Source organism: Etheostoma cragini, chromosome 10, assembly GCF_013103735.1.
Source record: "Etheostoma cragini isolate CJK2018 chromosome 10, CSU_Ecrag_1.0, whole genome shotgun sequence".
Taxonomy (NCBI): domain Eukaryota; kingdom Metazoa; phylum Chordata; class Actinopteri; order Perciformes; family Percidae; genus Etheostoma; species Etheostoma cragini.
Window position 1 is genome coordinate 15,852,846 of NC_048416.1, and position 15,688 is coordinate 15,868,533.

At 40.8% G+C, this 15,688-nt stretch overlaps 1 protein-coding gene across 3 annotated transcripts in view; it reads right to left on the reverse strand.

The window, feature by feature from the left end:
• LOC117951343 (protein diaphanous homolog 1-like) overlaps positions 1 to 15,688 on the reverse strand; it is a 91,893-nt gene that overhangs the window by 47,053 nt on the left and 29,152 nt on the right. For 2 of the 3 annotated variants that reach the window (XM_034883019.1, XM_034883018.1), the window contains 7 exons: positions 15,010 to 15,126; positions 12,555 to 12,670; positions 9,886 to 9,950; positions 8,002 to 8,181; positions 5,451 to 5,999; positions 3,566 to 3,680; positions 3,428 to 3,436 (listed from right to left, as the gene is read on the reverse strand). In XM_034883019.1, coding sequence (XP_034738910.1) covers positions 3,428 to 3,436; positions 3,566 to 3,680; positions 5,451 to 5,999; positions 8,002 to 8,181; positions 9,886 to 9,950; positions 12,555 to 12,670; positions 15,010 to 15,126 — 1,151 coding nt within the window. The remainder of the gene's footprint in view (positions 1 to 3,427; positions 3,437 to 3,565; positions 3,681 to 5,450; positions 6,000 to 8,001; positions 8,182 to 9,885; positions 9,951 to 12,554; positions 12,671 to 15,009; positions 15,127 to 15,688) is intronic. The other variant, XM_034883020.1, reaches the window with a different exon arrangement.

The window sequence follows — 15,688 nt, forward strand, 5'->3', positions numbered from 1 at the left end:
CCAGAAAAGAGAAATTAGGTCGGCGTACTACAACAGACCATAGAAACACAGCAAAAGAGACAGACACAGATGAGGGCACGGTGTAAACGCTGGAGAATTGGGATATGAAAATGATCCTCACATTATGAGGATTAATAATCATATATGCTCCTGGCACTTGTGTCTCCTTTTTGCTCCCAAATCAAATTAATCACCAACATTCCCCCTAGTCCAGCCTTTCCCTCCGCTCTCTTCTTCTTTTTTTTTCACCCTCCCATTCTTCGCTCTCTCATTCTTTTTGTTAATTGGGCTATCTGAGGTGCCGACTTCAAAGGGCACCTGCTATCAAACACAGTCTGAAAGAGTGAGAAAAGGATTTCTATAGCCATATTAGATGAACACTGTATCAATTCTAGCCTTGTCACTTTCCTGCGCTCTCCAAGAAATTACCACATAAAAAAGGACCTGTGTTAAGATTCTGTTTATCTTTATTACTTCTATTGTTATTATTATTAAATAAATACTAAAATAGGAGAAAACACACACAAGCACTTCAAAGTAAGGATTTGAGCTCCAGCAGCTTAAAGGAGAATGTGGGAATAAGCTTGCCGTCTGAAACCTTAAACACTACACTAACAGATTTACAGCCACACTTACTAGCTCATCTAAACAACTTTGGTATTTACTTTCAATTGCAGATAGTCACATTGGGTCTCCGATTTGAGCCCTTACACTCGCAAAGCACAACAATGGGAGAAATAATAGCAGTTATTTCCATATCTGTGGAAAGAAGATGGCAATATACTAGCATGGTTCCTCCACTACAAATATTGCAGTTTAATTTGGAGAGTTGCGTCATTATAAATTATTGTTAATACCAAGCTGTACTATCTTCATCAAACTGTACAAATGTATAGAGTAACAACTCTGAAAGAATATACCCAAACAAGTTCCTGAGGTAGTTCACTGTCTGTTTACATCTTTAATAAGCCAAACCCAAATCCATTTATTGACTGACTATGTAACGCATACTTCTCATTTCCCATGTTGACAACTTCATTTTGTATTTCCATCCTGGTGAATAATATCTTAAGATGCGCATTACAATACTACTAACGATGGCCTAGGTTGCAATGGTTGATTGCAAGACTAAGTAGTTTGAGTGAGGTGAAGCTTTTTTTTTTTTTTTTAATGGTAGTCTTATTGACATGTTATTGTCTTGCCTAACCTCAGAAACACTGTTTTTTTATCCTGCATTAGGAGGTGGGTGAGTGTAGGTTAAAAGCATCTTAATTAGACCAGATGCATTACGACTTAAAAAAATAAACCCTAACATCACATACCGTTAAAATAGGAAACTTGCTCTATATTTGCAGTTGATGCTAACATGTTTACTACCCATACGTAAGCAAGCAGACTGTAACAAACAAACTGCTGATAACTGATGCTCAGTTTCTGATAACAGCTTGATGGGTTCATAGGGATGCCTCTTGTAAGTAGGATTTCACACAATCTGCCTTTGTTAAGGCAAAATCCACCTTAATATAAAAGTCATATCATTTCAACTATTAAAAACAATAAAGGTTTTAATTATCATCTCAGCAGTTTGTCAAAGATTGTCCCAGAAAGTGTTTAGTTAAATTATGAGATGCTCAGCACTCAGCGGCTAGAGAAAGACAGAAGCATGACCGATACTGTAACTTGCCTTAGCTAAACTACTGAACCTGACCCTGTTTTCAATGTTTGTGAGAGAGAGAGAGAGAGAGAGAGAGAGAGAGAGAGAGAGAGAGAGAGAGAGAGAGAGAGAGAGAGAGAGAAAGAAAACAGATCAGATTGAGATACATAACTAGGTATATACAGATTGTGGAAATAACTACATATGTACGCTTGCGAGTGTGGAATTGTGTCCATGAGAGCCATGTGCAGCCAGAGGGCATGTCTCCCACCATCAGCTCTCTACTCTTCCACCGAGGCTCAGGGGGCAACAGCTCTGACCCTGCCTTGAGCACACTACCTCCCCCCCCCCCCAACACATCGCTTTTCTGAGGTGTGTGTGTGCAACCCCAGCAGCGCTGATGGAGAAGAGGAAGAAAGGTCAGGAATGGTCAGCGGTGACTCGGTGTGGTGTCTGTGTGTTTGCTGGGTAACGAGGAATGGGAGTTGCAGAGGAGGAGGAACAGGAGGATGAGAAAGAGTGAAGCCGGGCTTCCAGAGTTGAGGGATTAGGACAAGGATAGGGAAGTCAGGAGGAATGTATTACACTTTGAACGGTGTGTTTAAGCAAGAGAAGGCAGGACAAGGGGTGAAGGGTCAATCTGCATAACCGGGGCTGGTTGCTTATTCGGCATGTAATGCATGCGCTGCCACAGACACACAAACATGTATACAAAACCCAGACAGAGTTTGGATTAAACCACACACTCACAAAAAGATGCTCACAAGATGCTCACACAACAGCTCAATAAAATACCAGTTCTGTTTTGAAGAATGTGTTATTCATAACTACCAAACAGATTCAAGAAGCACAGGACAATCAACAACACTAAACACACTGGACCTGGTCCATCTCACAAACACTCTCATAATGCATACATACAGACCGGTGTGGGGCTGGCTATGAAAAGGCCACAGTGTCTTTATAGTCAGCTCTCAGAAAAGGTTATTAGACATCAACAGAAACAGGCGGCTGCCTCAGCCAATAAAAAGTGGATGCGTGGGTGCACGGGCCAGGGGGGTGGAGGGGTCAAACCAAGGAGTGACAGGCAGACGTAAGGACTTGCCATTCAGGTGAATACAGATGGGACAGCTGCCAACACTGACATTTAACTGACAGCAACAGCTAGCATCAGCCATGTGTGCGTGCACACATCTGTTTATGTATATGACATAAGCCAGAGTCAGTGTGTGTGTGTACTAAGATTAAATCTGAAGGTCACAAAGAATCATATACACACCTACACACTGTCTGTGATTTCCTGGTGTCCTGGTTATATGAATATGGAGGAGTTGGAGCAGAAGGCTCAGTGACACTAGGACAAGGGGATAGGAGCGGACAGGTGCACGAGTGTGAGTATGCGTCTGTGTGTCAGCGCTTTGTGCCAGGACAGCAGGTGGCTAGTCAAAGGACATCAGTGACCTTCTTCTTATCCTTCCCTCTACCCTACTCTCTGTGTCCATCTCTCCCTCTGTCCCCAAGTCCCAAATCTCACCATCTTACCCAGGGTCTGCACAACAAGTCATAGGCACTTTAAGAAGATGAACACATACACAAGCACAGGTGTGGGTGGTTTATTCATGAACTTGTGTGAGATGCTGTTTTGACACAGTGTTGCTAAATAATGTAAATGTGCAGTGTGTCCTCCAAGCACAGGAAGAGAAGGGTGAAAAAAACTGGAGCGGATGTGTGAAGAAAAAGAACTAAATGGAAGTATGTGTGTAATATTCTTACCTTTAGTGGCTGATGGAAGCAGAGCAACAGGATTGAAATAGAGAGACGGGAGGGGTGAGAAACAGAGAAAGACATTGCTCATTACTGGGAAACATGATAATACCAGCAGTAGTTAAAGCACACAAGCCACACACTCACTCTTTGTCTGTGAGGAGAAGGCCAAGGTGAGTTTGGCAAAGAGCTCATTGTTTTCAAATTTCCCTTCTTTGGCCTTGGTCCAGAAACTTTTCTCAGAGAGGTCCTCAGGGACGATCTAAGAGAGAGAAACGTGGTATGTACAGAGAAAAAAGGAGACAGAGGGAGATGTATTATATCCGTTAGATAACCATATCATCAAATTGACTACAATCTTTGCACCTGGCATACAATGAGATGAGCGGATCAATAAGTCGCTAGAACAAAAGAAACAGCCATAAAAGGAAGAAGTAGGGTTATGATAGCAGAAAGTGTAGAGAAGGGTGAAGGAAGGAAGGCAGAAAGGAAAGAAAGAGGAGGAAACAGGTAGTTATCTTCTCTTAGCTTTGCACACTGTCTCTACCACAACACATCTTGAGCATCAGAACTTCATACAGAAATGCAAAGAAATTCTGGGGTAAAGGGGTATTAAAGGTTCTGCTTTTTCCCCTCCCCCTTATTCTTTCTTCACCCTTACTCGGGTGCTCTCTCTGTATCCCTCCCTTTGTCTTGCTGTTGCACACTCCCTCTCTCTCTCTCTCTTTATTCTGGTCACAATTCACAATTAACTTTGTACGTTTTTCCTTCACTTACTGAGTGTTCTCATTAAAAGAAAAGAAAAATAGAGGAAGTGAAACAGAGAGCGAGAGAAAAAGCTGTGGTGGTAAATTTACAGATATCAGTCCTTTCATTATGGACAAAGCCTCAGGGATGGGGGCGTAGGACAGAGTAGACAGAGAGTAGGGAAAGGAAATGTGATATGGGGATGAGCTGAAGGAGCAAGAAAGAAAAGCAAGAGAGCACGTGCAAAAAAGAGAATGAGACCAACCGGGGAAAAGAAAGTTAATTTAAATTACAAAAGAATACTGTCCTTTCTAGCAGCAATTTAATTATCTTTCAGTGGCGCAGTTAAAAGAAGAAGGCTTATTAAAAAGCAATTTCTGTGACATCCTCGTCAAACACTCTCACCAGCCCGACAGAGAGAGAGAGAGAGAGAGAGAGAGAGAGAGAGAGAGAGAGAGAGAGAGAGAGAGAGAGAGAGAGAGAGAGAGAGAGGCTAAATGCTGATGAAGCCTGCTGAAGCCATTAAACAGTAGCTCTAGGCTAAAGAAAGACAGAGGGCTGGTTTGATGTTTTAACCATCACAGATGAGAGGGTGGAGGAGAACATGAAGCACATAGTCAGGAGATCATAATGTGTGCATGCAATTCACTATTGGTCACAATCTCACTGTTAAAGCTCCACCTCACATTTCTCTCACGCTGTTGCACACACTAAAGAACAACCTGAGCTATTTCAAACTGTGCTGTAAACCGTAGTACAGTAAAATACATACTTTTTTAGATTTATTAATTACATTACCATCATTTACAACAAAATCCCTCCTTGGTTTAACATGAGCGTAATGCATATTGTATAATTTAGAGCTGAAAAACCGTATGTTATATTAGCTGACCAACAACTCACCAACACTGGCATACTTTTTGGCATCGAGACAGATTATCACAATAACAAGCAATCTCAACTTGGTCTAACAGTTGACATTTCTAGAGATGCCATCTAAAAAAACATCTGTTGCAGGAGGTATCCAACAAAAATGAATAAATAATATACGGGAATTAAAACATTCAAGCTTAGTATTCAAGCAAGGTATCAACATAGGTGTAATCTATACAGGGTTAGTTAAATCATATGATGAAGCAAAGAATGTAAGACAGTAAGAAGCAAGAAAATTGCACATTTCTTTTGTCCATAATATTTTACATCACCAAAAAAATAACTAACTGAAAATGCTTCTATCACTTTTTCAAAACTGATAATATATTCAACCATCTATTTTAGGACTGACCTTGCTCCAGTTGGCTCTCTTCAGCTGGACCTCAGGCTTGTACTCCTTCTTAGGCTGGAGCCCATAAGGCAGTGAGGGTGGTGCAGCAAGACCCCAGCCCCCCATGCCAAATAGTGGAGGTGGAGGCATGCCTGGGCCTGGTGGTGGAGGGGGCATACCAGGAAACCCAGGTGGTGGTGGTGGTGGTGGAGGTCCCATACCAGGTAAGGGTGGAGGGGGTGGCGGTCCTGGCATGCCAGGGAGAGGCGGGGGTGGTGGAGGTCCAGGCATGCCAGGGAGAGGTGGGGGAGGTGGAGGTCTTGGCATGCCTGGCAAAGGCGGTGGGGGAGGAATACTGGCATGACCCGGTAAAGGAGGAGGGGCTGGGGCAACAGGCATGCCTACCTGGCCTGGCAAGGGAGGGGGCGGAGGTGGAGGGGGCATACCTGCATTCTGGCCAGGGAGAGGAGGGGCAGGTGGTGGAGGAGAGAAACCAGGTGTTGGCACAGGAACCGTAACTGTGACTACTTTGGTCTTGGCCTCTTCCAGATCTTTAGACAGCTTTTCAATCTGCAGGGAGGTAAGGATACAGTATGTTATCATAAATATTGATAAAAATACTACTTTAATACAGTAATTTATCACATAGGCATGACTTGATTGTACATTGTTTGTTGTTGTTTATTTCTTACATTTTTATAGCATTGGCAAATTCCACCATTTCCAATGAATTACCATGCCAACAGAGTGATTAGATTTGAGGGAAAAAAAAAACAAGCAGAACAAAAGAGGGGAAAGAGCGACAGAGAAAGGGATTAAAGCCTGGGCAGGATTGAGTTTTGGGAGAGAATGGAGGACAAGGCTCAGTGAGAAAAACATAAGAGGGGGGAATTAAGTCCACAGAGGAATTTAAAAGAAAAAGTTTTAAAGAAGTGCACAAACTTCTATATTAGAAGTGAGGGTGAAATAATTTTTTTATTTCAACACTGAAATACTAATCTCAGTATTTACATCAGTGAGGCGACAATTCTTGAGAAAACTGTCCAAGTTATTAAAGTCAACCAGCTAATACTGGCCCATAAAAGGAGTGCGCTGAAATGACAAAATACTTTGTGATTTGAATAATTAAAGTATAGAGAAGTTTATTTACGGTTTGTGTTCTTAGGTGTATATAGTGTAAACAGTGTGCATGTCAGAGAGTGTCTGTATGAAGCCTAACAAATTGTGTGTGTCGTATCTTCAGACTTTGAAAAGAAGACGGTAACAGACATAAAGGGCCTCAGAGGCAAGCTTTCTTAGTGAGGCAGCAGAAGAAGAGTTGGGCACGGCATCACATGGAGGGACAGTGAGAGATCTCTACATGTGAAGAAATCTTTGATGGGCAGTGCCTCAAACACAGAGAAAGTGAGGCATCTTAGTATGAGAAGCTTGTCTGATGCCTGACTGGTGATGCTGGTGATGGGTTGGACAACAGTGTTTGCATATGTGTGTGTTCGGGATGTCGCATGGCGAGACGATGACTCTGTTGGCATCAGCCACTTTGGATGAAGCTCATTATGGAAGCTCTGTAGTTCTCTTACTGAGACGCTCACAAACAAACACACAAAGGAACATCTTCATGTGGTTATGAGGACACATGCACCGAGGCAGATTGCTCTGGGTCACTTGGTGTGTTTGTGAGTTTGGGTGTCACTGTGAGGCAGAGTCCAGCTGGTGTGGCAGCAGGACACTGACAGCTAAACAATCATCATCTTTGCCTCCCTACTGTATGAGCGTGCGCACACACACACACACACACACACACACACACACACACACACACACACACACACACAGTGTGCGTATCTTGGCTTTAAACATTCAGTATCTCATCTACGTCATTTCCCTTTCTTCTTCTTTCTTCTCCCCTTATTCACTCTTTGGACTCCCATTCCCCCACTTCCCACGTTTTTACAGAGTTTCTTAATCTCTAAAGGATTTGGCTTCTAATCACAATATCCTTTTAGATTTTTTCCGCTTTTCATGCCATGCTAGCAGTTGGCTAAATCATTTAAGGCTTTTTGTGTTTGTGTGGGTGTGCATAGATGTTGACAACTTTTTTGGTGCTTATATTTCTGCAATGTTAAATTTCTCTAAGCTTCAAAATATTTCATTTCTTGCCACTTTAGCAGAAATTTCTGTTTTGTGCATTTCCTGGACATCTAACAAGACTCAATGATCTAACTTAATCATTACTGAATCTGTCCTCATGTTCTGGTTCTTTTATATTGATAATGGCATCAAGCAATGATAGAAGTACTACATGAAGGCTGTTTGAGTTGGTGTACTTGCCACCACGATTTCTGGAAGTACCATACTTGGTTCAAATCATTTTTATTTCAGTGAATTCAGGTGTGTAATCACACATCAAAAATGTATTGAGAGACGTTGTCACATTTAGCTCCTCAACTCAATACTCCACAATAAACAATTTTTTCTAAAAAACAGCGTATTATTACATGTTAAGTTATATGAAATTAAAAGGCACTGAGCCCCACGTCGACAGGTGGGTGGTGGAAGAGTAGGTGTGTACCTGTTGTTCCCGTGTGCTAAGCTGTTGTTGTAGTTCTTGGTTCTGCTTTTCTTGCTCTTGCTTAGCTGTGGCCAGCTGTTCCTTGTCTTGGCTCAAATCCTGCACCTTCTGCTCATAGTCGCCCTCCAGTTTCTTCAGCTCCACCTGCAACTCGTGGCGTGCTGTCAACTCTGCATTCAGCTAACAGACATGTAAAGGGTCACAGAGAGACAGATACAGTTACAGTATTGTAAAAGTGCTAGGTAGACTTATTGGTGACTTTTTGTCACAAATTGTGTGCAACGGCCAATTTCAAAAAGCATCATCTCAATGGCAGTAAATAATGTTTTCTCAGACTTCCCTCAGGCACTAAAGAAGTCCCACTGGTACCAGGACTGCACAGATACTATGCCATTGTTATGGAAATTGTTTTCCTGATATGTTTGTGTCATGAATAATACAGGAATACATTGATATCATATGAGTTGAAAACGCTAATTTCTGAGTACCCTAATCATATACAGTAAGTCAAAAAATGAAGTACTGAATAATATTAACGTCCTGGATTACTATATGAATATCTTAAAATATTTTTTTACTTATAAAATGAAGGCTGTGTAAAATGAACAAAGAATGGATAAAGTGTTGCTGCAATTAAAAAGGGGCACTAGCACAGGATTTATGTTGAGTGAGAAGACTCCAAATGCCAAATCATTTCATAAACAGTTTAATTGAAAAGATTATTGAAGAACAGAAAAGAAAAAAAAGAAATCCAACAAATAAATATCCTGAAGCTACAAAAACACCAGGGTTCTCCAATGAAATATGGGAGCAAAGTGTGTTTGCCTGCACAAGCTGTTAGCCTCCCTCTTTTTTTCCTCATAATATATTTTGGGGCATTTTTAAGTCTTTATTTTCATGGGCTGGATAAAGACATGAAAGGGGAGACAGAGGGGGGAATGACATGCAGCAAAGGGCAGCGGGTCAGAGTCAAACCCTGGGCCCACTTCCCTCTCTTTCTTTATTTCAAAGACATTCAAAGACATTTAGAAGCCATTTCTTGCAGTCTAATGCTTTTAGTTTCATTTTATAATTTACACTGCAAATTAGCATCAATTATTGAGTTAGGATGCTTCAGTGCACTTGTATGAGCTCACTTCTCACTTCCAATTGAAAACCTTCCATAAAAAAAAAAAAAAATTGAAAATCATTTTACCCCCAATTTAATTTTGTCACTTTCATAGATTTTCACAGATTTTTTTCTCTTTTAGGACACTTGACAACAAGATAAGTGTATTTAAATAGATGCCTCCACGAAAACACAGAAAAACATGGCTGTTTAATTTGCCGACGCAGATCCGTTACGCTCGCTGTCAGCATCCCGACAGCCTCATCCCTAATTCCTGCCAAAGAGACTGCCTGCAATTACCCCATCATAGACAACTAGCACTATGGTGTGTGTCTGTGTGTGTGTGTGTGTGTGTGTTTAAGGAAAATTAATCCAAGTGTGCTCATGTAATGTGTGCTTGTGTGGATGTGCATATGGTCAATGGATATGATCCCATGTGGGAGTGTGTCTTTATGTCTGTGTAAATGAAGGCTAGTTTCAGCTTCCTCTCTGCAATTATCCTGTCACTGTGACAGAAATATCAGGGCACCAGCACACCGCAATCAAGGCATTTACCACCTTGTGTGAATGTGTTGCGTGTGTTATTTTTGCGGCCTGTAAGAGTACTTGTCTGTCAGACATGTGTATGTTCATTCTCTTAGTCACCTGTCACCTGTCCCTCCCTTTTTCTTGTCAATTCATTTTAGACAAACACTTAACGCGAAGAATTTCATTACGATCCCATTGTTTGTGTGTTTTAATGATTTTCAATGTAAATTAAATTGTGCGTTTTTCACCTTTTTCTCCAGCTCAGCTGCCTTGGCCTCGCTCATTTCCACCTTGGTCTGGTCGACCATGTTTTCTGTGGACAAACAGAGAGGACAGAAGAAAGGAAACGAGAAAGAACCAAAGAGGTGATAGATGAGATAAGGGTATCAGAAAACGCACCTGCACACGTCTGGGAGTGATGACATCGCACCCTTCCGTCTGACACATGATGTGCACCCACATACATTTACAAACAGATGAATACACACAGAGCTAGCAACGTATCTGTCTCCCTATTTTTCTCTTATCACACTGCTCAAAGTGAAGATCCACGAGAAGATTGTGCTGGCATCTCATTACAACAGGATGCCATCTTATGCACGCCGCTTCTACATATCAATACCTTGTAAGCCTCCAATACATACACCTTTGTCTGAATGTGTGTATAAGTGAGAGATGGGAACACCCTAATGTCCCTTGATGGGAAAGACATCTCACACCAATATCAATTCTTTTTATCAAAATAGAAAGACCATGTAACAGTCTGGAAGTAATCCATTATCAGAGGTTTTGCTTGGCAAAGGACAAGGTGAGAGAACACAGGCTGACCAACAGGGTTTTTTTCCAGAATAATTGCAGGGCCTACAGGTGGTTCAGTGCCCAAGGGCTTACCGAGCATGTGCAGTAAAAGAACTAATTAGCTTGAAGATGAATGCCACAAAGTCACTGGATAAAAGACAGTCACTAATCATGATGCCCAGAAGAGGGATCAAACAGATAGATAACATAAATAAATGGCTGTGAAACGCGAAAATAGAAAATGAAGAAATTGCATAAACTTACAGAAAGTGAATTATACAGCTGGTGAAGAGAAAGTGTGACTCTTCATCAGTTACATGAAAATATGGAAAAAGGAATGCAACAACCTAGATAAGCTGGTAAGCATGGCAGAGCAAAATGAGAAATCCATTTTGTGAAAGAAGATTTTCCCGGATGAAGGAACTTGACAATAATATGCTAACCCACGTACATTTTCAGAGTGTGCTTTTGTGTACGAGTTTACATGGTTATTGGATGTGTAATGGAAGGGGGGGCTGTTACTTCTGTCACGGTGGCTAGGCTAAATGGGAATTGAGACAAACTTCAAATAGAGAGCACTAAGGGAGCCAGAATGTAGGGAGAAAACTGTGCTGAATTTCAGAGTTCAAAGAAAAACACTAAATAATGCATGCAGGGCAGAATTGGGCTGCTTTCCACCGATAATAACTCTGGCAGCCTTAAAGGAGGCCAGCAAGCCTGTGTGTGTCAAGACGCATTTAGAACCAGTGCAATTAGAGCCTCCTGCGGTGAGCAATGGAGAACTGCCATAAAGGAGTTTTGAACTCTTGAGACATGGCTTGCACCTCCATTATGCTCTGCTTTAGTTTACTATAGTCAGCAGGTGTTTCCTTGTCAACATTTAGTGCTGTCACTCACATCCAAATACCACATGCAGATATATCCGTATGCACCACTTTTCATCAGAACTTAGCATTTCATGTGTGTACATATTAGAGTTACAAGAAATGGGATTATGTGTCTTGCTCATGTGCACTTAGACAATAAGTTCACAATTTGTCATGTCTATCTCAAAACTATAGTCAGGTACCCATACATGAGTCAAAACAGTTTTAGCTTGCTGTAATAATTCCTCTTTTCCACACTGGCCAATAAAAAGATACTTAAAGTGCCTCCAATTTTTTTTTTAAACTACTCATCTTTGTTCTGTGCAAAGTGTATTCCAACTTAAATACGTATTCCAAAGTTTATCTGAATCCAATATGAGGCTTACACCAGTCCGAGTTTATCAAGTGAGAATCCTTTAAAACATTTTTAGAATTCACTTGTTCTGTTTCCCCCACGACAGTTTTCTGGCAGAACTGCAGTGGAGGTATAGTAACACAAAGAGGGAACTTTGTACTAGAAAAAAAAACTTGATATGATTAACTTAGACTGTTGCAGCCTCATATTTGCTTCAGTAAACTTTGGGATGTATTTTTGCACCGAACAAGGACTGTAGTTTTAGTTCCTCATCACTCTGATTGGAAACGCATTAGGAAAGGATCTTGGCTGGTTTGAAAAAAAGAGGAATGATTACAGCAAGCAAAACCAATTTCAATGTTCATTTGGCCATTTGATGATTATTTTAAGAAAGACTTGAACAATTGTGAACCTATGATTTGAACAGAGTGTATATAGACACACAGCCAATTTTTATTATATTAATACATTCACCACCAGGACCTGAGAGTTATCATCTCACCAATCTATCATTGTGTGTCAAGAATCAAACATTGGAAGAGGACAACTAAATGTCACCTACTGTATTGTGACATAGTTTGAGATAAAGCTTTTGTCCTCTTGATAAAGTGCATTTTATACCAATCACCTATGATTGTAAAAGTCATCACACAATTTAGCCCACACTAACGCACACTCTGTCTCTGGGTCCACCCTGTGGTGTTTCTGGGTGTTTCACACAGCACTATGCCACCATGTTTAATATTTCTGGTCTATGTAAATTTTGTGTTGATGTGGTCCTTAATGCCTGTGAAAAAGCATGGATATAGCTCAACATTTTAAGGGTGTTGGTTAATGGGCAAGATGGTCCCATGTACACTTAGGGAGAGAAAATGTGTGTTCTGGTCTAACAACTCACCTATCAAGGTTTCAATGTTGAGGCTGAGGTTCCGGCACTTGAAGTCAGGGTCCGCTCCATTCCTGTGAAGCACGATCTGAGCGATACACTCGTCTATTAACTTGTAGTACTGAGGCCTGCAGAAGGAAGGGAGTGACAGATTTACAGATAGATGGATTGGGAGACAGAGAGAAAGAAGTGGAGAGAGACAGGGGGACAATTGGATTTGAAGGAAAAAAGGAGAGTACAAAGAAAAAAGAGTTAATATGCTGGGGAAAGAAGAGAATATCTCACACTCTACAACATACTGTGCATGTTGTCTCCACAATGATGTGTATGTATGTGTTGTACAATACCAGAGAAGTCTACATTAATAAGAAATTTAGCACATTATGTGAACAGAGGATGAGGCCGACAAAAATCAAGTTGGTTCATTTGTTCCGACAAATGTGTGAACACACATGCTTTGTCACTTTGCCTGCAACTGAGATTGGCTGTCTGTGTGAGCATGTCAGTTGGAGTTTCTTGTCACAAAGATTGATTGTGTGCAACTGTATCCGTAGAGTGTGTTGGTGTATGTCCAGCGCCCCGTGTCTGATCAAGCCAGCTTCACACAGACACTCAATTTTGGAGGTGTCTTATTCCCTGACCCCATTAGATGCTGCCAGAGTCACAAACTCAATACTTTATTTATTCTGTCTCCCGCCCTCCCCTATCTTTCTTAGTCACTCTGCCTTTGTCTAACACTTGTTCCACTCCTTCAATACACTTCAAGTTTTTTTTCTCCTAAGCTTAGATTTATCCGTGGAGCGATAGAGACATCTAGTGTCATTCTTGAAAACTGAGTCAAAAGGAAATAGATTAGTCTACATCCTAAATCTGGCATTCTTCACCAGCCTAAACACATTTGATTTAGATATTTGGTACATTAGGAAAAGCTGGTTTGTAGGCCTAATGCTATATAAACAATGCTAAATCGTAAAATAAATACACACATCATTGCATTTTTAAACTCCATCTATTAAGCCCTGTACAGTCTGTGTACATGCAAAGTATGTGTATGACTAGAGGTAGGAGAATTAATGCATTAGTGTATTCTGGTACATTCTCTGGCCTCCATCTCCACTTGGGAATTAAACACAGTAAGAATGAAAAAATAGCAGGTGCTCTTGCATTCATTCCCACACAAACGCTACCCTTCTATTCCCTGTGCGTCTCTCCCTCATTCTCTCAACATCTGCCTAGCAATTTACCTCAACTCTCAATTTCTTCTTTATTATCGTCTCGCCCTCCGCCTCCCTTCATCTCTGTAATTATCAAGTTGGATTTTCTGCAATGCTACAGCTCTCACTCCCACCCTCACTTCCTGTCTCTCTGTGCAGTACATTACAGAAAACCTCTATTGTGTTCCACTGGATCACCTGAATGGAAATAGCCGGATAAGAAAGAGAGTGGGATGGAAGAGAGGGAAGTTTATAAGACCTCAGCTGGGATCATTTGTTTGGGCCAACCTGCCTTTTCCATCCTCACAATAGATTCCCCAAACTGTTTTAAAAATTAACCACAATTTCCTGCCTGTCTGATAGTATAAAGGCAACACCGACCAACAACACAACCAACTCAAATCAAAGGTCTGCATGCCTAAACATGTTGTGTTTGCCTGTTTTCTGTGACATTAAGGCAACACATTCCTCCATTTTGTGTGGCTGCATGTAAAAGTAGACATAGATGTGTAAATGTGCATACACTATGCCGTACAATTTTTGATTTGTCCTTAACATTATTCTACCCTCTTCTTGTCATTCAATTATTCACTCTTCCTTCCTCCTCTGTTTCCCTAACTAAACCCCCAAGGGCTTTGGAAGACAAAGGGAGAGACATTAGCATATTTCTGGTGATAAGAGGTGATGGCGTTCATTTCTATTAAAATGGAATTGGAGTTCTTTGCATGTATTAATTTCTTAGCCTTTGAACAATGCTCTAGAAAACAAACAGCAAATGGAGGACAGGGCTGAGACGGAGAGTTGGATGAAGAAAGGGAAGAAACTCCTTCTTAAGTTTTCCTTTTGTCATGGTTATTATGGCAGACTGCATTGGTACTTCAAAATAAATTGCTGGTGTCACAAAACTACTTTCCTGTATGTATATGAAAAATATGTATTATGCTAGACTCCGTACTCTGAATTCTGCTTCTAAATTTTTATTCAAGAGTACACCTAGAGTTCTAGAATTTTAGAGCAACTTTTCTCTGAATGCCCTATCATTCAGAATATTTTAACAATTAGCCTTATTCTAGTATAAATACCAATGTATGTATCGCAATGACAGAAAAGCAGTGATAAGTGAATCTCAGATGAAACAACATCTAGGTATCTTGTCACAAAACAATACATCAGCTCTAATATGTGAATGTGTGAGCAGGAAAATGTGTGAGAGAGTATTGACATGTACGAGTGAGTGTATGTTCATGTGCTACCTGGCCAAATAGTCATTACGGATCAGTAGCAGGTGCTGCATCAAGGACAGGAAGTGGGTTTCGGCCTTTGAGTCCTTCACAGTGTTGACTAGGATCTCAAACACTTCCCTCACATCATTGAAGCAAAGCAGTTAAGGCTTAATTAACAATTCATAAAAGAGATTTACACAAATATACTCTATAAATATCCATACACAACATCTTCAACAATCCGTGACAATCAGTGACAACGGAATAGTCTTGCACCAACTGTTGCTGCATAATATTACTTATACAAGGCTTGGAGCAATACAACTAAACACATCCAAATTACAGTCAAATAAAAGTTAAACACAGACCGGACTTGTAGACCATCTGATAATCTATGTTGTGTTGGGACAGTGTGATGAAATGTTATGCACAACTACCACAATCAGTTCTATATCACAAAAATATGTTCCTCAGTGAGCGGCTCTTCTAGACTTTACAAATATTATCGAACAGAATGGATCAAATTCTGATTCTGTAAATGTATCTACTGATTTACAGACGTTTTAACTGTATGGGGAAAAGTCTTTTTGGGCCTGAGGGCATCAAGTAACGTTGCGATTCCACCATTTGGCTGCTACAGTGGGTACGGAAAGTATTCAGACCCCTTTAAATTTTTCACTCTTTGTTTCATTGCAGCCTTTTTCCAAAA